This window comes from Callospermophilus lateralis, chromosome 2 (assembly GCF_048772815.1).
Source record: "Callospermophilus lateralis isolate mCalLat2 chromosome 2, mCalLat2.hap1, whole genome shotgun sequence".
Classification (NCBI taxonomy): domain Eukaryota; kingdom Metazoa; phylum Chordata; class Mammalia; order Rodentia; family Sciuridae; genus Callospermophilus; species Callospermophilus lateralis.
Genome location: NC_135306.1, coordinates 192,089,008 through 192,107,750, shown reverse-complemented (window position 1 = coordinate 192,107,750; position 18,743 = coordinate 192,089,008). Strand labels below are relative to the sequence as shown.

Here is an 18,743-nt window from a genome sequence, read left to right as displayed (position 1 = left end):
GGGGGTGGCTTGAGGAGGAGAGGGGCCCGAGCCTGAGGTGCCCACGGGTGGGGTCTGAGGACTGGGGGGCGGGAGCCGAGGGCTGGAAGGGGCCGGGCCAACGTTGGAGGCGGGACCAGGCGCGGTGGCGGTGGCGGGGGCTGCGGCGCGGGGGGCGGGGCGGCAGGGCCCGGGACACCCCCTCCCGGTCCCCTGGCGGGGCGGCTTCGGCTCTAGCAGCACTGGAGGCAGCAGCGGCCGGAGGGCGACTTGCGGGGCGCGCGGACCGTGGCGGACCCGGGACGCTTCCCTCCCGGGACCCTCCGCTGACTCCCTCCGCCGCGCCGTCCCGCGGGAGTCCGCGGGACCCCCGGCCGGCAGGGAGCGCCGGCGGCGGCCGCGGCACCATGAGGCGGCTGTGGGGCGCGCTGCTGGTTGGCGCCCTGCTCTGTGCACACGGTAAGCTGTGTCGCCGCGCCCGCTCCGACCGGCCCATCGGGAAAGTTTGTCCCTGGGTCGGGCAGCTGCAGGACTCACCTCCCGGGAGCCCAAGGGCGCAGGCTGGGGCCTGAAACCCCTCGCGCTCACTCCAAGAAGTGGCCCTGAAATTGCAAGCTGGGGATGGAACCAGGAGCTCCCCCAGCTCCTCAAGTGCGAGAGGGGACAGTGGTGGAGGAGCTCCCCCGGGCTCCGGTCTGGGCCGGGTGGGATAAGACCGGAGGCGCTCGCTTGCCTTCTTAGCTGTTCTTTAAAGAGCTGGGGGCTGCTTCCCTTTCAGGTTAAGACAGGGTCTCTGTGTCCTTGGTGAGAATGAATGTGTGCAAAGAAAGGGAGGCGGGGAGGGCGGTCGCTAAACCCATAAATTGTAAATAGCTCTCCTCCCAGGGGCTGAGGGTCTCGTGTGGGTTGCGGAGAGGGGCCTCGGTGGAATCTAAGTACTTGAGCACCGGGAATTCCTCTACTCGGGAACAAATCCCCCAGACCCGGCTCTCACCGAGGGTCTTCGGGCATTGCTTGCTTGCAGCATCTCCCCTTAGTGGTGTTTTGGGTTCCCTCTCCTGGCTGCGGCCAATCAGCTTCCTGCCTCGGATCCTCCCCAGGGGAGGGGTGGGGGGAGAGGATTGGAAAAGGGGCTGAGGAGGAACTTTGGGAAGGAACTGCTGGAAGACTCCCGCAGATCCGTCCTGTCTGGGGCAGGGGGCAGGGGGCAGGGGGCGGGTGTTGCTGAACCTCAGAAGGCAGCAGCCTCTCGGCCCGCGCGGTGGGGCCTCGGCCTCAGGGGAGCTGGGCGGATGGGATCTGGACTGCTGCTTCATCTGCTCCTTATTAATAACGTGTTCGGTGCCCGTTCGCAACTGTTGGAGTGTGATTAGGACTCCAGTGGAATCTGCTTCTTCGCCGCCGCTTACGACCATGGGTGCACCCGGTGATAGAGCAGCTGCCTCTAAGTTTGTGCCCAAAGATCAAAGAACTTTGATCTCTGAGCCCCAGCTCATTCACCCACCGCTCTTCAGTGCGGGGGAGATCCGAATCTTCTAGTTCTCCTAGCTGCCCGGATGAGGGGGTGGGGTTCAGAACCCAGGGGTCTGCAGACTCTGGCCTTGCACCGCTTCTTTCTTTAAGGTAGAGGAGCTCGTGTGGAAACTGTGCAGATTTCGGAACTTGCCTGGCAGGGCGTGGAGATGTCTGGGCACTTGCTTTAAAGATTGTTTTATGTCCGGAATCCAAAACGGAGTTCTCGTGTCTATTATTTAAACTATCTGTGAGTTTTCAGTGGCTTTTTCCAATCCTCTCTAACGCCGATTGAGCCCTTTCTGAGAAGTGGTAGCCTGGCCGACCCACGTTCCTCTTAGCTCTGCGCTCTCCCCCTCCCGGGCTCTCTCCTAGAAGGTTATTTGTAGCCTCTTCGGCGTGTCGGGACAGCAGCCCTACTGGGGTAGGAATGTAGCTGTTCTTCCCACCACATGGGCCCCTTAAAGGGACAGCTATACTTTTTGGGGGGTTTCCCCCTTCGGGCTGCAAGGAAAGGGGATGGAACTTTCCTCCCGGCCCCCTGGAGGAAGTTTTGAAAAAGATCAAGGGAAATGGTTAGGCACTAGGACAAAAAAAAAAAAAAAAAAAAAAAAAAAAAAAGACGAGGCTGGCGGGGGGGGGGGGGGGGGGGGTGCGGTAAAACGGATACCAACAAAGCCAGAGAGGAGATTGTCGCCTTCTGCCCAAGGGAATGGGGAGCTGGAAGGTTCCCTGGCTGAGATGGGCCAAGAGAATTTTACTGCTCCAGAGCTGTCAAAACTGCACACATTGCATCCAAATAGAGGATGGGGGTAGAGAAAAATGTATATTTAATGTTTTACAGAAAAAGGGTGATAGGTTTCCCGAGCGCTGGTTTGGGTTCCTTTTCAAGTGGGAGAAAAGATATAATAGACATTTCTAAGTCTAGGGATTTTCTGTGCACATAGGGTAAGCAGAGGCAGGGAGATTTACATTTTTGCTGGGCCTGATATTGAGCCCTTCTGGGAGCCTGTAGGAGACCAGATTCTCAGTGAGACTGAGCAATTGCAGAGCCTAGAACCAGCACAATCAAAACTATAGCCATGAGGATCCCTCCCTGACACTAAATCCCAGGATCTCAGGGACACCATAGTTCCAGAAATGTAGTAATGGATCAGTTAGGCAGACCTGACCTCACCTAGAAGTGAACTCAGGACACTAAAATTTTAGGTGCTTATTTGGAATCTCCTAGTCCTTTGGGTTTTTCCTAGAGTCTCTAGGTTTGAGTTCAGCCTACATAACACTCCGCCCTTAAAGATTTTGGAAGGAAATTTGATGGCTGGGAATAGCTATGGCTATTTTCATCCTGAGGGTTATGACTATATGAAGAGTGGAAACTGTTTGTCCTGGCGGTTTCTTCTAGGTAAGCGAAAAGTTGAGAATTCTGCCATGAGCTTTTGGATAAAAATTTGCTTCTGAGGATGAGTGCAAAAGAGTTGACCAGAGACTGGTCTCCTTCCCATCTGTCTTTTGTCATGGTTGTCATGGTACTCGAGTCACCTTGTCCCCTGATCTCTTGGACTTGTGAAAGATGCTTGGCTTGTCACTGATTTTGGATTTCCTCTTCTGTCCCCTGTTGGATATCAGATAACATCTTTGGGACTGGCCCATGGTATTAAGAATGACAGCTGCAAGGGAACCAAGTCTGGCCATGTCTGTTACAGAGTACACTGGGCATGTTCATCTTCCGGGCCAGCACAGAACACAGGCGGTCACAGAGGACAGGGTGTTTTATAGCTCTTTGCTCACTCTACTGATCAACTGCTAGTCTTGATCCCTGAGAAGAAGGAGAATGGGAAGGATTATTTATGTTGCTGCTTCTTTAAAGAAAAAAAAAAAAAAAAGAATACCGAGAGGTTCTTGAATGGGAACAGAATAATTTCAGGGATTACTCTAAGAAATAGTCTTGTCTCTCTTGTGACTGGGCATATCTCATAATTACGGGACCGTCCCAGACTGTGTCGGTCAGCAATGGTCTCTCTACATTCCTTGATGTAGCTTAGCCACAAGTTTTGTCCCAGTTGCCTGGGCACAGGGCGTCTAGGTCCCAGGCTGTGTCTGAGTTGCCATCTCATCTTCAGCAGCCAAAGCCTTTCTCTTTTCAGCCTAGTGGGAGTCAGTGTCCTAGGGGTGACTAGGTGCTGACTGGTTGTCTGGCAGAGCCTGAGTTTGACCCTATAAATAGCTCTGATGACTGCCCTGTGCTTGTTGCTGTCCCTCCAACTTAGAGCTGGCAGTGTCAGGCTCTTTCTCCCTAGTACACTCAGGAGCATTTCCCAACCTGGGCCTTGTACCCATTCATTTGTTCATTCATTCAGCAAACATATTTGCCAAGTCCTAATCTAATGACTGTGTACATAGCTCAGTAATTAAGAAGCACAGGCAGACCTGGGTTTGAATTTTGGCTTTTGGTACTTCTTGGTGATCCTGAGCAAAACAGTCTCACTGAACATTAGGATTCTTATCTGCAAATGAGGGTGAGGTGGGGAGAGTGGAATAGTAGTCAATTTTCACTAAGAAGGCATGAGATAATAGTATGTTCAAACAATTCAGCACAACTACTGTGTTGTTGTAGAACTGGATAAATGTCAGCTGATAGCAAAGTTGCCTTGTGGATCAGAGATGGTTCTTGACTTTGGAATATTGGAGCTCAGTAAATAAATAATTATAATAATTATACTACAGTGTCATGTTCTAAAGTGGAGGCTTGATCCCTCTTCATTTCACTTTTTTTTTTCCTTTTCTCTTTGAAAGATCTTGCCTTTGCTCCCCAGCATTGCGCCCTTGAAAATCTAATGAAACCTAAGCATATTTCCTACCTGTCTACACTTCCTGAAAAAGAAGTCTGTTAAGCTATAATGTGAGTCTAGGGGAGCCTGTTCTGCGTTAGTTCTCTCAAGAGAGGTGCAGGCGATGGAACTTTTCTTTGAGAACTTCCCTGTTGAGTGGTCAGCAATGCAGCCCAGCAACCTCTCACCCTAAGATCGCTGTGACCCAGGGTGAGAGATGCTGCGGGAGGTCTCTTGTAGCTGGAACAGTTTAGAATTCCGAGCTCTCCCTCCCACTGGTCTAGGGAGAGAGTCAAGCCCCAGAGCTCATAAGGTAGTAATTGCCCCAATTTGGGGGCTGGGCTTTTGGGAGCCTGCTTCCCCCATAACGACCGTCTTCAATCCAAAATCCTGTCAATGTGAAGTGATTATTGATACAGACCTCCAGCTCTGGACTCCTCCACCCCAAGTTTGACCCCCATTGTCTTTGTTTCTTCTTTTTAAGTTGGTGTCAGTAATGCAATGTTTCTGGGAGCTGTGGAAAGTTGACTGTAACCCAGAGAAGCTATTTAAAAGAATGGGTTCTCTACCTTCCAGATGGTCCTTTGAATATTTTCTGTTCTGCATTTTCGATTTAGCAAGAGCAAACACCCTAGGTGCCCTTGGGCACCTCTTACGCCCATGGGAGCAGGCTTCATTCTTTCAGTGCACACAGGCATTCCCATTCCTGCTCACAGCTGAGCGCTCCCTGACGCCCTGCTCCCCCATTATTCAGGTGACAGTGAGGAGGGGAGGAGTGCTGCCTGAGACCCAGCTGGGGAAAGCCTGGCTGGGACTTGCTGCAAGCCCTGACTTGGCCTGTAGGAGCTCTCCCTCACCTCTGTGCAGAGCCCAGGATCGGAGCAGCAGCCAAGCCGGAAACAAAAGACTGGGAGCAAACCTCCCATCTGGCCGGGAGGCAGCGACACAAAGGTGCTGCTGCATAATTTATCACCGGAGGTTTGTACAGCCAGGAAGCTCCTGACTTCAGGCAGTGCCTTTTAGAGAGAGAGGGACCCTCCCCCGTCTGGGTATAGGGCCAGGCAGGTACAGAGTAGGGTACTGGAAGAGACACCCGATTAGCACGTGGAATGAAGAGGCTGTGGGTATCTCCAGTGATCTCTCTCTGTCAAGTCTCTGGGCGGGGCAGAAGTGGAATTGTGGCAATGGTTCCCTTTCCATGACCCCAGCCGGAGGGAGCTTGCCTGCCACCACCTTGGGAGCATGCATGAGAATGAGAGACAGTGTCTCTGTTGGGTTGACAGCCTTCTAGAGCCTTCTAGAAACCAAATGGAAGTGCCAGCTTGTAATATCCATAAGCCTAACAAATAAGAAAGGGGAGCTCCCTCTTCCTCTTTCCACCCTCCCCTCCCCAAGCAGTTTGAACAAGTTTCAACTATATAGGCTCAGAGAAGCAGTAAAACCCAATAGCTCTAAAAGGTGTGTCCCTCAAATGAGAATTTTCTGCTCCTATGGGAATGATCTCTGTCGACCATATTTGCACCATAGACTGGGACATGTAGTCTAAAAAAAATACAATGTTCTGCCGGGCGGTGGTGCACACCTGTAATTCCGGCAGCTACGGGAGGCTGAGGCAGGAGGACTGTGAATTAAAAGCCAGCCTCAGGGGCTGGGGTTGTGATTCAGTGGTGGAGCGATTGCCTAGTGCACTGGGTTGATCCCCAGCACCATATTAAAAAAAAAAAAAAAAATACAACTAAATAAACAATCCAGCCTCAGCAAAAAGCAAGGCACTAAACAACTCAGTGAGACCCTGTCTCTAAATAAAATACAAAATAGAGCTGGGGATGTGGCTCAGTGGTTGAGTGCCCCTGAGTTCAATCCCTGGTACTTCCCACCCACCGGCCCTGCCAAAATATAATGTTCTTCTGGGGAAGTTAACGTTTTTAAGAGCTTTGCTGTGTCTCTGGCACTGTGTATATTGTCACATTTATTCTTCACTTATAAGGCAGGCACTATTAGGTTCCTGGCTTAGAGATGAGGGACTGAGGCTCAGAGCAGTTTGATGTCACATAGCCACTGAGTGACTACATCAGGATTTGAGCCCAGGGTCTAAGCTAGGAACTCCCCCACCCTATACCTCATCTTAGATCAGAGTATCTGATACCCAGCCTGGCCCAGAAGATCTAGGTTGGAAAGATCTGCCCCTCAGATTAACCTTTTTTGTTATTTTCAGTCATTTTCTTAGGGAATCCCAATGCATTCAGAATTCTTTAGGCTTTAAAAGTCTCTTAGAAAATGTGGTCTGTCACTCCCCAAAGCCCTTTGTTGCTGGGTGGACCTCATTTTGACACGTAGGGGAAAGGATTTGTGAAATCTGTTGACAGCTTCTGGGGAGGCTAAGTAGAATTTTGAGAACCTGTATAGAGACAGCCTAGGATTATAGCCATATGACTGGGTTGAGAAAGAGAGTACATCCAGATGAAGACAGTGCGGTTAGCGATCACAGTCACAACAACGATAATAGCCGTTAACTTCATGTATTATCTCGTTTAAACCTCTTAGCCACCTTATGAAATCAATAGCATTACGACTCCCATTTTACAGAAGAGGAAACAAATCCATTTCTGAATTCGGTCTTCCTTACTTGCATCCTAGTAATTAGTTGGTAATAAATTAGGCCAGGATAAAGGATACCCTGTGCCTCAAGCTCCTCCTGAGAGAGACAGTAAAGCAAGAGCCTTGCCTCTTCCTGTGGTCATTTCTGCCACCACCTCAACCCATGGAGGTGGCACCACTGTTTGATACACAGTAAGCTACTCAGCAGGTATTGTAACCATCTCTATCTCAGAAGAGCAGGTCTTAGTAATGGGTTGGTTCCATAAGACAGTTCTGGGGTTAGTCAAATCTGTGATAGTAATAGTAAGGGCTATCATTTCTTTTTAATTTTATTTTAACTAATTAACTTATTATTATTTGTCATACTGGGGATCAGACCCAGAGCCTCTCAGCTGTTAGGCAAGTGCTCTACCACTGAGCTATCCCCTCCCCAGTCCTATTTTATTTTTTTTTTGTTTTTTAAAGAGACAGAGTCTCATGGTGTTACCCAGATTGGCCCTTAACCTGGATTCAAAGGCTCCTCCTACCTCAGTCTCCTGAGTTGCTAGGACTACAGGCACCTGTCACTGTGCCCATCTTATTTTTATTCTTTGTTTCTTTATTTTGGTGCTGGGAATCCAACCCAGGTCCTCCAGCATGCTAACTAAGCATGCGCTCTACCACTGAGCTCTACCCCACATGTTTATCATTTATGGACAACCAGTATATGCCAAGCCTGATGCCAAGTGCTTCTTATCAAGTACTTTAATTCTCACAGCATCCATATGAGGTAGGGGCTCTTTTTGCCCCAGTTTTCCTGCTGAGAAACTAAGATATGAAATTACTGCCCAGGGTCAGATAAGTAGGAACTAGCAGAGCCAGGATTTGCACCTTGTGCCGTATGCTTCCTGGGGTCCTAACATTATGCACTTCCGCCTTATCACTTTGCAGGCTGGCCATTAAGAGCTTTTTTTCTGTGTTTAAGAGAGGGCTGAGTTTTCTGGGACCAGTAATCATGTGTCTGATGCGTCCCTTTTGAGAGGGTCCACTAAGGAACCAAGTAAACCTGTCCTGTAGGGATCAGAGGAATAAAATGGACCAAGAGACAGAAACAAGTACAGCCATGGCATGTCCATTCACAGCCAGATAATGCAGCGAGTAAAGGAACTCTTATAGGAAGAGGGTATAAGCTTCACAGGATAGGACTAGGAAGCTGCTTGGGGAAGGAGAAGATTCTAGTTCTCTTGAGTCCTGGTTAGGTAGGAAATGACTACTTTTTGGGGGGTGGGTGGGTACCGGGGATTGAACTCAGTGGGACTCAACCTGAGCCACATCCCCAGGCCTGGAAATGACTATATTTATTTTTTATATTCTGGGCCTCTCTCTTCCTTTGACACTATCTCTCACAAGACTCTAGAGGAAAGTGTTGTTCATTCATTCACTGAAATAACAAACTTTTATTAGTCATCTAATACATACTAAGCATTGACTTATGCACTGGGAGTACAAACACTAAGCTATCACACTCTTCCAACTGCCAAGAAGCTGAGTCTACAAGTGAACAACACAAAGTGCTCTGATCAGGGGCTTCCCACTCAACCTGGGCCAAGTGGGTCGAGGTGGGAGTGTCAGGGAAGGTTTCGCTTTCTGGCCTTCTGCTGCCAACTGCTTACCTTTTTTTTCGGGGGGGGGGGCAGGGGTATAGGTACTAATGTTCCCTGGGCAAACTCCCCTCAGACAGTGGCTCTGTACGGGTCTCTTCAGACATCGTTATCTCTTAGATCTTTTAGATGAAAATAAGGTCTTCCCCATGTGGCTGCTTGCTGTCACTCCTTTAATTTTATCATTTTTATCTTGCTACATGGTGTCTCCTTCTGGGAAAGATGTCACCAAGTAGGCTTCCCAAGGAGCTGAAACCATTGACCTGGATGTACTTTAGAGAAATTTCAAATAACTTATTCTCATTTCCTAAGGTTGATAACTTTCCCATGGTGCCAGTGGACAGGAAGAGAGGGGTCTTCAGGAGGACGGAAGAAAGCATGCTCTTAGGACTGCCGCTTCCTGCCCTTGCCATTGTAATCCTAGTTCCTCCACACCCCGTAGCCAGAATCCTCCACAACACTCACTGGGCACTCCTTAAGCCTTCTTATCTCTGGTTCAGCTTGAAAAAGCTGCTTTGCAGCTGTGTGTAGTCACTGTCCTCAGTGTGCCTCCACGTGACAGGTGTGGCCCACCTTTAACTGAGCATTCCATGGCATGATAGAGACACTTGACTGTGCATTGGTGTCACCTGCAAAGCTTATTAAAAGTCTGCATTCTGAGGTCACACTGAAAGAATACTGGAATGCTGGTTTAAGAGTCAGACCAGGGCTGTTGGCCTAGTTCTACTTATGTCATTACCAACCTTGGCCAAAGCTAGTGACTTTTCCTGGTTTGGTTTGTTTGTGCTGGGTACCAAAGCCAGAGCCTTGAACATGCTTCCTAAGCTCTGAGCTACACCCTCAGCTCCACCTTATCTATCAAATGGGCACTACAGTAACTACTCAAAGTTACTGTGATGATTAAAAGAGAATGCAAGTGTTCACACCAAAGTAGCTCACCAACTCTAAAGAGAAACTGCAAAGTGTAATTATTTGTTGTCAGAAGTCCCTGCTCCTTCCTGGACCCACATAACACCGAAGTGCTGGTTCAAAAGGGATGGGACTCCAGATTTTTCCCAGCTTTACTACTTTACCTTAGGGCAAAGGAAATTGGTCTTTACCTTAGCAGTAACCAGAAGGAGAGGTCACTGTTTGAGACCCATTAATTCACTACAGATTTGCTACTAGGGGATATATGAGGGAGAGGAACCCAGAAGTTGTACTTTCCCCCTTTGACCTTTGAAGATTCTCATAATGGCAATATCACTTATTGGGAGGCAGTATAATCACCTTCCTGGGGATAAGTGCTGGCCCCAACCCTTAATATCCCTGTGACCTGTCTACAAACTTAACCTTTCTGCTTCTTGTCCTCTGCTATAAAGTGGTGATAATAATAAGCATGCCATCTCCAGGGGTTGTGGAGACCATTCAGGGATGTAGCAGATGAAAAGCACTTAGAGATGTACTTGGACAGCACCTAGTAAGTATTCAGCAAACAATGGTTTTATTATTATGAAGCTTTTGCTGTGTGAAAGCCTTGTGCTAAGCAGTTTACATGGGATTATTTAACTAGAGTTTCTCCCAACCCTTTGAAGTAAAATTGTTCTTCTACCCATTTTATGGGTGAGTGAACCGAGTCTTGGAGATATTGACTAATTTGTTTAAATATGTAGAATTAGTGGTGCTATCATGTTACATTGAGTCTGATATACTCGATGGGTATTTCCCTTCTCTAGTTCAAAAGAAAGCATTGAGAAATTGCTAAGGTGACTGGGGTGAGGAAGAGGAGATGTAAATAGTGAGGTTTTGGTTAACCTTTTAAGAAGATCCAGTGGACAGTTAACATATATCCCAAACATTAATGACTTGATCAGAGATCAGGAACCCTTTTTCTTGTTGGATTACTTTAGGAGAAGGGCTACTGCCAAGCCCCTGGGGGCCAGGGAGCTTGCAATGTGGCTGGCAAACAGCTTTCGAGGGCAGAAGCAGAGCTGACTATTCTAATTCAATACTTCTTAACACGGAGGCTGCCTTTGCCATCCACAGCCATTTGTTCCCTTTCTTCACTCTCCATTCTTTTACCTAAAAAGGGTTAAAAGCTGCCCTTTCGGATCACAGCCAGGACTTGACTGAAAAGGCAGAATTCCACCTCTGGGCATCCCAGAAGGGCAGCGGTTGTCCAAAAAAAGCTGGCCTTTTGGCGTCTAATGTGTCTGCTTCCTGTATGAATGCCCAAGTCGGGGGCTCCCGGGCTGCTGGCTGCCTGACCTTCACCACAGCGCTGACTTCAGATGTTGCTCTGACATGCAGGAAGTCGTGACTCTCAGCCACCTGCAACTAACTCGATGCCCACCCGATGGAATGCTTTGTTCTTGAAATCTGCCGGGAAATCAGGACTTCTGTTATCACTCAGCCAGAGGTGGGGGTGGGGCCCTCAGGCTCAGGAGCTGAGACTCCCCTGCCCTCTACACTTCTCCCTGGCATGCACACCAGGATGCTGCCCATCCTCCCGTCCCCGTCCTGGTACTTGGAGTCTTAAAATCGAGGCCTTTGGGGAACATGCGGGCCTTGTATCCCACACATCCAGTCTCCACTGTTTGAGCATCTTCAGTGTTCTTCCATCTTTATTTTCTTGTCCAATCCTGGTAGCACTGGGTTTTGTTTTGTTTTTATTATTTTTTTTTAAATTTTTTGTACAAATAAGGACATTGAGGCTTAAGGAGCTAAGTGACTTGCATAAGCCATCCAACTAATCGGTGGAACCCAGTTCTGTCTGCTGGGATCCAGTGTTTTCCCCTCTGTCCCCTCTTCCTTCCTGTTCTTGTTACCCCTTTTATCCCCTCTGGTGTGTCCTCATTCCCTGCTGTGTTGGCTAGCCATATTTCTTAACCTCTGTTGACATTTGCGGCCAGAAAATTAGGGAGCAGGGACTGTCCTGTGCACTGGAGAATGTTTGGCAGTATCCCTGACTTCTGCCTACTAAATGCCATCACCCTCATGACAACCAAAATGTCTCTGCGCATTGCCAAATATCCCCTGAGGGGCAGAATCATCCCTAGCTGAGACCCACTGATGAAGCCTTAAACCTCTTCACCAGGCCTCCCTATCAAGGGGATCTCTGTGTCAGAGCCTCATTGCATGAAGTTATTCTTTGCTGTTTAATCCAGCCATGGTTCCTTAAAGGGGGCCTGTACTGCAATGAGCCAGTGTTCTTCAGGCTCTGAATGAGAGAAGCTTTCCTCTCTTCTCAGCGCTCAGAACAGTCCAGAAAGCGTGGGGCTGGGGCAGCTGAGTCTTCGATGCTTCCCTGGGGAAGAATCCTCTGGCCTGCACTTGCAGAGAGAGCCAGAGAGAGCTCTGGGCTTGCAATGAGGCCCTCTTGTGAGGTGTGGGGAGATTCTGCACCTCCCAGATGGACTCCCTTGCCTTCTGCAGGAAATCCTGCATCTTTTCTAAGACAGCTGGTTCCCTTAGTATGAGGAGGGGGAGGTCCACACCTCAGTTGAGAATCTGGTAGAAATCTGTGGTCCCTTACCCCAGAAACGTACATTTTGCCGATAGCTTTAGAGGTTCATAGGTCCCAAAGGTTGTCCGTCTGTGCGTCCATCCATCCATCCATCAATTTGTTCATTCATGCATCTCAGATTAGGAGTGTGTGCCTTATGCTCACACTTACCCTGGGAGCTGAAGTGGAGAGAGATGGGTCCAGGAGTCTCTCCTAGCTTTTGGAGGGCTTGGTAATTTACCCTTTCATTCTGGGTCTTAATCCCTAGGTCAGGCCAAGTAATTGTTACGGGGAGTGAGGGTGATCATCAAGAAAGTGAAGCTGGGTCAGGTGAAGAGTAAGGAGAGGAGTGGCGTTTGGGAGCTGACTTCTTCTCAGTTCCAGCCCAGCCTGAGGGCAGGGCCTAGTCAAGGGGAGGAAGAGGAGAAGAAAGCTAGGGGGAGAGATGAGCAAGGAGCCTGGCCCCCTCCTTCCCCAGCTGCAAGCAGCCCAGCCAGCGGGCTAGATGAATGCTGGGAGGGGGGAAGTGACCCTGGCAGAACCCTTTGTTCCAGCTGAGGCTGGAGCAGGGGCACTGAGCCATTCACACGCCATCCCAGTGCATCCTGCTGGGCACGCTGGGGAGGGGGCACAGCAGCCGGTCATGGGACTTGGCCAGGCAGATAGATGGATGCTCAATAGGGAAGCCCAGCTGCGTGTTGCTGAGGCTGGGGGAGGGGCTGTGTCTGCCGGCCTTCCTCTAGGCCATGGCCCTGATTGAGTTGAGTTACTCTGCCCTGAGGTGGCCAGGTCTTCTCCCCCTCCGTCCCCTCTTCTCTTGGTCACCCTCCTCAAAACTAAGGTCTGACCACCTGTGCCTGGTACCTGCTGGACTCCTTAGCTAGAGTTACTGGTGTGGGGTTTCTTTGCTGCTTGAAAGAACCTTTACAATCTGCCAGGCATGAGGGTTTTTTTTTTTTTCTTTTGCTAAAGAGAATATCTATTTCCATAAATTCTTTCTGAGGATCCAATTTTACAGTTGCCTATTAATGTGAGCAAAAGAATTCCCCCCAAATTCTGCAGTGCCTTGATAATGTGGGTCCCAGTCATAACTGACAGACTGCTTCCCAAAGTCACCTTTCACTGGATGATCCTGGGAGGGCACGTCTTTTGAACTTATGGGGATCTGTTTCTTCCAGAGGTATTGGTTTAGTAACTTTGTCACTTTTAACAACTAAAATATGACTATTAAAAGGAAAGACCTTAAATGCCTTGAAGATGATAAAAGGATAGCCCTCATCTTCACTTGGTCTCACTAAAAACCCTCCTTTGCCTTTCCTACTGAAAGTGTTCTAGAAGAATTGGATACCGGAGTCAAAGGGCAGTGGGGCTCTTCAGACCATGAGCCCTGCCCATTTCAGGCCATCTCCAGGTAGCTGCAGGCTCCCAGTGCGAGCCATTGGAATTCTCACTGAGGCCAAGTTGTTTTAGGATTGCTTTTCTGTAGCATAATTTTGGAGTGCTCTTAAAATCTTGAGTCTTTAAATTATACCCACTGGGAAGTGAAGGTTACACTATAATCACTTCACATGTATCCTTCGGTAGGTTCTGCTTAATTTTTATTTCATTTTTGAGAGTTGAATGCCAGACTTTCCTTTAGAAGTGTCCAGTGTCCCGTGAAAGCAGACTCCCCATGCCTTCCATGACTTCTCCTGCCACTGACTGGGAACCTGCTTGAGCACAGGATGCTGACTGCCTCCCTGGGCTGGCTGAGGGTTTCATGTGGGTTCTTTTGGTGATGGAGATGATCATTTGACCTTGTGTGACTGTTGGGCATGGTTGTGTTTCCTGTTTCAGTCTGTTCTAGTTCCTTACACCTGATTATCCCCCATAATGAGTCTTAGCAGACACCAGATTCATTTAGAAGCCATGTGTGCGTGTTGATACCAGCTGCTGCATTTAATGTTTAACCTGGGCTCACACTGCATTGTATTTTTATGATCTTACATGAAGAGACTCTGTACTATGAGTAAAATTTACTCTCTCATAATGTGTGACTGTGGGTCTGTGTTAAAATGTCATCTATATTCATGCAAAAAATGACTGGGAATGTTTGCTTTCTTTACCCAACTTAGTGAGCTTTGCTTTCAGATAATCTTTTGTTCAAATAGATTCTAGTCAATCCTATGATGGAGTAGTTATTACAATAAATGTAATGAATATGTCTACTAACAACAAAAAAAGAGCAAGTTCTGACCGTGGGACTGGCCGGCTGCTTCCTGCTCCCTCTGTGACTTCTTTAACCTAATGAGGCGCCACTATTTAAACTCCACTGTTATTCTCACCCTCCCTGGTCAGCATGCCAGGGTCTATTCTTGGATAGAGGCAAAAGCATTCATATCTCAATCTAGTTTTAAAGAGGCATATAGAGACCTATCAACTTCACCTGTCTGTTCTCAGCCTTGCTTTTTCCAAGAATGTCAACCTCTAGGTAGCACCATTTGTCTCTGGGCCTCTGGAGGTGCTGTGCGAAAAAGCCCTGTCATGGACCCGGTCACCTGGGCTGTCTGTGAGCCCCAAACCAGAGGGTATCTTTTGGACCATTTAACCTCTGGATGGGGGGTGGGAGGCACAATCAGATCCTTTGCATCTCCTTTGCAGTGTCACCATGGCTCCCTGGGTGATAGTGACCAGCCATAGGCTTTGAAGAGCAGGAACCGAGTCCCCCTCTTTCTCCTCTGCCCAGGTCTGGCCAGCAGCCCTGAATGTGCTTGTGGTAGAAGCCACTTTACCTGTGCAGTGAGTGCCCTCGGCGAGTGCACCTGCATTCCTGCCCAGTGGCAGTGTGATGGAGACAATGACTGTGGGGACCACAGTGACGAGGATGGATGTAGTAAGTGCTGCCCCTGCTGTGGTTGGAGGTGGTGGAAAAGGGACCTGGAAGTGGGGCCAAGGACAAGGCTGATGAGTGTTCAGTGCATCTACTGCTTTGGACCAGGAGAGTTAGACTCTTGCTAGAGTGACAGGTATCGACCGAGCAGAGGTTTTTTTTCACAATATATATGCCTCCAGTTGTCCCATATTTGGGTGGTTCATGCCTATATGCTCAATAAAACAAACCTGAAACCAGTATACAAGAAAATATTCTTGAAACCATAAGTAGTCTCTTTAAATAGATCTCACTATATTTATATGATTTGTATGTGTGTTCTGCAAATTTGTACATTTAAAAATTTATGCACTGGGGTGGGGTTTTGGCTCAGTGGTAGAGTACTTGTCTAGCATGTGGGAGGCACTGGGTTCAATTCTCAGCACTGCATATAAGTAAATGAATAAAACAAAGGTCCATCAACATCTAAAACAATATTTTTTTTAAAAAAGGTACACGTTATACATGGATGTGGGTTATTTCCACATTTCTTGTTCTAGTGCTCTGTATAGTCACACCTTTTTTAAAATAACATTATAAGAAATCTTATCCTCTATTTAAATTTCCCTTTTCCCCTGGCATAGTAACATATGGACGATGGCCAGGGTGTCCTGTCTTGGATATATAAAAATATCACTGCTAAGCCAGTTTTCTGGGTTCAGGGATAAAATCTCTGACCTGCAGCCTCTGTGTCTGGGGGTGGCTAATTGGCCTAACGAGAATGAGCCTACAACCTAGACATCATTAACCCTAACCATTTTAGCTAATTGTGGTAATGATAAATGCTTCACTTTCATAGAGAACTTTCATATGCATTATCTCAAAAGACCTCTATGAGCTGGGTGTAATTATCCCCATTGTACCGTCGAAGAAACTACAGCTCAGAGAAGGTAAATGACCTGCTCAGTGTTATAAATAATGAACTCTAGAACTGGAAATTGAGCCCAGATGTGTCAATCATCATTTCATAAGAGTAAAAGACTTGCCATGTTTTTCTTGCTGCTTTCTTAGTGGCTTTGAGTTCTCTGGGTTCTTCTGCTTCTACCCTGTAGGTCTCTCATCACACTACTCTGTCTTCCCAGCTGCTTCGCTTCCCCATCAGTTAGAGGCAGGCGTGGGAGTCCACAGGGCAGGGCTACAGGACAGGGGATTTGGAACAAGGGTGTTGGGAAAGGATTTCTGGCTCATTTTAGCCTGCCTGCCTGACTCACTTTTCCATTCTTCTCCTGGGACTCAGTGCTGCCCACCTGTTCCCCTTTGGATTTCCACTGTGACAATGGCAAGTGCATCCGCCGCTCCTGGGTGTGCGATGGGGACAATGACTGTGAGGATGACTCGGATGAACAGGACTGTCGTGAGTGTTGGAGGGGACCAAACTCCACCAGGCTCTGTTGGGAAAGGATTTTTAATCAGAAAACGATGCCCCAGGCCCACATGAACTCTTGGGTTTTCAGCAGTTTGTCCCGACCTTTGACCTCCTTCTCTTGGTCAGATAAGCCCCTGAGAGGTGGCCACCTCCTCCTGAGCCCCAGGGGCAGCTCCAGGCACCTCACCCCACTGCAGCAGCCTGACTGCTCTGTGCCCACAGCTCCCCGAGAGTGCGAGGAGGATGAGTTCCCCTGCCAGAATGGCTACTGTATCCGGAGCCTGTGGCACTGCGATGGTGACAATGACTGTGGTGACAACAGTGATGAGCAGTGTGGTGAGTGGTGGGCTCTCTGAGGAAGCAGGCAGGGTTGTGGGGCTGGAGAGAAGTCTGACCAAGGGAGGAGATAGCAGCAAAGGCCCCAGTACTGCTGCAGGGATCTTGGAGGAATGCAGGATGGGGGAAGAGTCCAGGCTCCCAGGAATCGTGGCCCAGGAACCTGAGGCCAGGCTCTCCTGGCCTTGATGTCCTCCAGAGTCTGCACTGAATCTGTGGGTTCTTCCAGGGGCTTCATCAGACACCCTCCCCTAGGGCCAGCAAGATTTGGGGGTCAGGGAGGATGGTAAGAGGGGTGCCTGTGGGACTCTGTCTGTTGGCATGACCGTCCCCTTGCATTCCCCAGACATGCGCAAGTGCTCCGACAAGGAATTCCGCTGCAGTGACGGGAGCTGCATTGCCGAGCACTGGTACTGTGATGGTGACACGGATTGCAAAGATGGCTCAGACGAGGAAAGCTGTCGTGAGTGGCCCCAGACCTAAGGCCACTGGGCTGGGCGAGGGAGAAGGCTCCGTCCCCGGGCAGGTGGGGGATGCTCAGGAATCAGCTCCTGGGCTTACCTGGGGAGGCGTAGGTGCGCCAGGTGGTCCACCTGAATATGGCAGTCTGCCAGGGTCATCCCAAAAGAACCCCAGTCGTATCTCACTCAGGAAGTCACCCTGCCTGAGCACCTTGCCCTTTGAGGGGTAGGGACCCTTCTCCTCCATGAGAGCCTGAGTGTTTGCCCCCGCTCCCTGCCCTCCTTCCAGCCTCGGCAGTGCCAGCGCCCCCCTGCAACCTGGAGGAGTTCCAGTGTGCCTACGGCCGCTGCATCCTGGATATCTACCACTGTGACGGCGATGATGACTGCGGGGACTGGTCAGACGAGTCTGACTGCTGTGAGTGCTCTGGCCAGCCGGGAGGAGGGGAGGCCAGGCTGGAAGGAACTCCTCCAGGGGCAAGGCACAGGTGCCAGTGGGGGCAGGTGCTCAGGACAGGAGTTTCTGGATTCTCTGGTCTCTAGGGCAGAGTTAGAGGACTGGGGTGCTGGGAGGGGCAGGAGTTGGGCTTTCTGGTCTACCTTGGGACACTGTGTGCACAGACTAGCTAGAGACAGAAGATGTTTGTTTCCCCAGCCTCCCACCAGCCCTGCCGCTCTGGGGAGTTCATGTGTGACAGTGGCCTGTGCATCAATGCAGGCTGGCGCTGCGATGGCGACGCAGACTGTGATGACCAGTCTGATGAGCGCAACTGCAGTGAGTGGAAAAATGGCTCCAAAGCCTGAGGGGAGTGTTGTGGGATCATAGAGGGCATTATCAATAAAGTTTTTACTGGATGGCATGCAGGGTTGTATAAGTTGTGCACTGCAGTGGCAAAGGGATGTTAGCCACATAATAGATGTCCCTTTTATAGCAGTAAAATGCTTTGAGGAAGGGGCACCTTTTTTTTTTCTTTCTGATTCACACAAAGATGCCACATAGACCACACATGTGTCAAGAAGAGTGACATGGGTACTGATAAAAAGTGCAGCTCAGCTGTGAGTGGCAGGGTGAAGCTTGAGGCCACCCTTTCATTAGGCCTTTGCTTCGCCCAGCCACCTCCATGTGTACAGCGGAACAGTTCCGCTGTCGGTCAGGCCGCTGCGTCCGCCTGTCCTGGCGCTGTGATGGGGAGGACGACTGTGCAGACAACAGCGATGAAGAGAACTGCGAGAACACAGGTGGAGTCTCCCAGGGGCCCCAGATCCCCTAACCTACAGATGGTGGCAGGGGGTGGGGGTCAGGGCTGTCACTCCAGCTCTCCAGGCCAAGATGATGCTTCATTCAGATCCTTCCCGTGGCCTGGAATTTTCCTGCCCTTGCAAGTGACCGTGTCGCCTCTGGGTGCACTGTTGACTGCGGCCGCTCATGTACTAACTCACACCGCCAGTACCTTCCACCCTAGCCGAGAGCAGGGGAACCGGCTCTCCCCTGACACCCCGACGCCTGCTCCCCTGCCACGTCTAGCACTGCACATGTGTGTGCATTTTATTATTCTGTCCCACATCCCTCATCCGCTGTGGTGTCCTGGGGGGTGGGAATGCAGACGTCCAGCCTGTGTTGTCTGAGCTGT

At 49.6% G+C, this 18,743-nt stretch overlaps 1 protein-coding gene across 1 annotated transcript in view; it reads left to right on the top strand.

Annotated features, from left to right (window-relative positions):
• Nucleotides 1-283: 283 nt before the first annotated feature.
• The window catches only part of Lrp4 (LDL receptor related protein 4), a 49,664-nt gene continuing 31,204 nt past the window's right edge, over nucleotides 284-18,743 (top strand). The window contains exons 1-8 of the mRNA XM_076844374.2: nucleotides 284-438; nucleotides 14,767-14,913; nucleotides 16,187-16,303; nucleotides 16,538-16,651; nucleotides 16,998-17,114; nucleotides 17,402-17,530; nucleotides 17,768-17,887; nucleotides 18,226-18,351. Of these exons, the coding sequence (XP_076700489.2) occupies nucleotides 387-438; nucleotides 14,767-14,913; nucleotides 16,187-16,303; nucleotides 16,538-16,651; nucleotides 16,998-17,114; nucleotides 17,402-17,530; nucleotides 17,768-17,887; nucleotides 18,226-18,351 (922 nt within the window). The 5' untranslated portion in view covers nucleotides 284-386. The remainder of the gene's footprint in view (nucleotides 439-14,766; nucleotides 14,914-16,186; nucleotides 16,304-16,537; nucleotides 16,652-16,997; nucleotides 17,115-17,401; nucleotides 17,531-17,767; nucleotides 17,888-18,225; nucleotides 18,352-18,743) is intronic.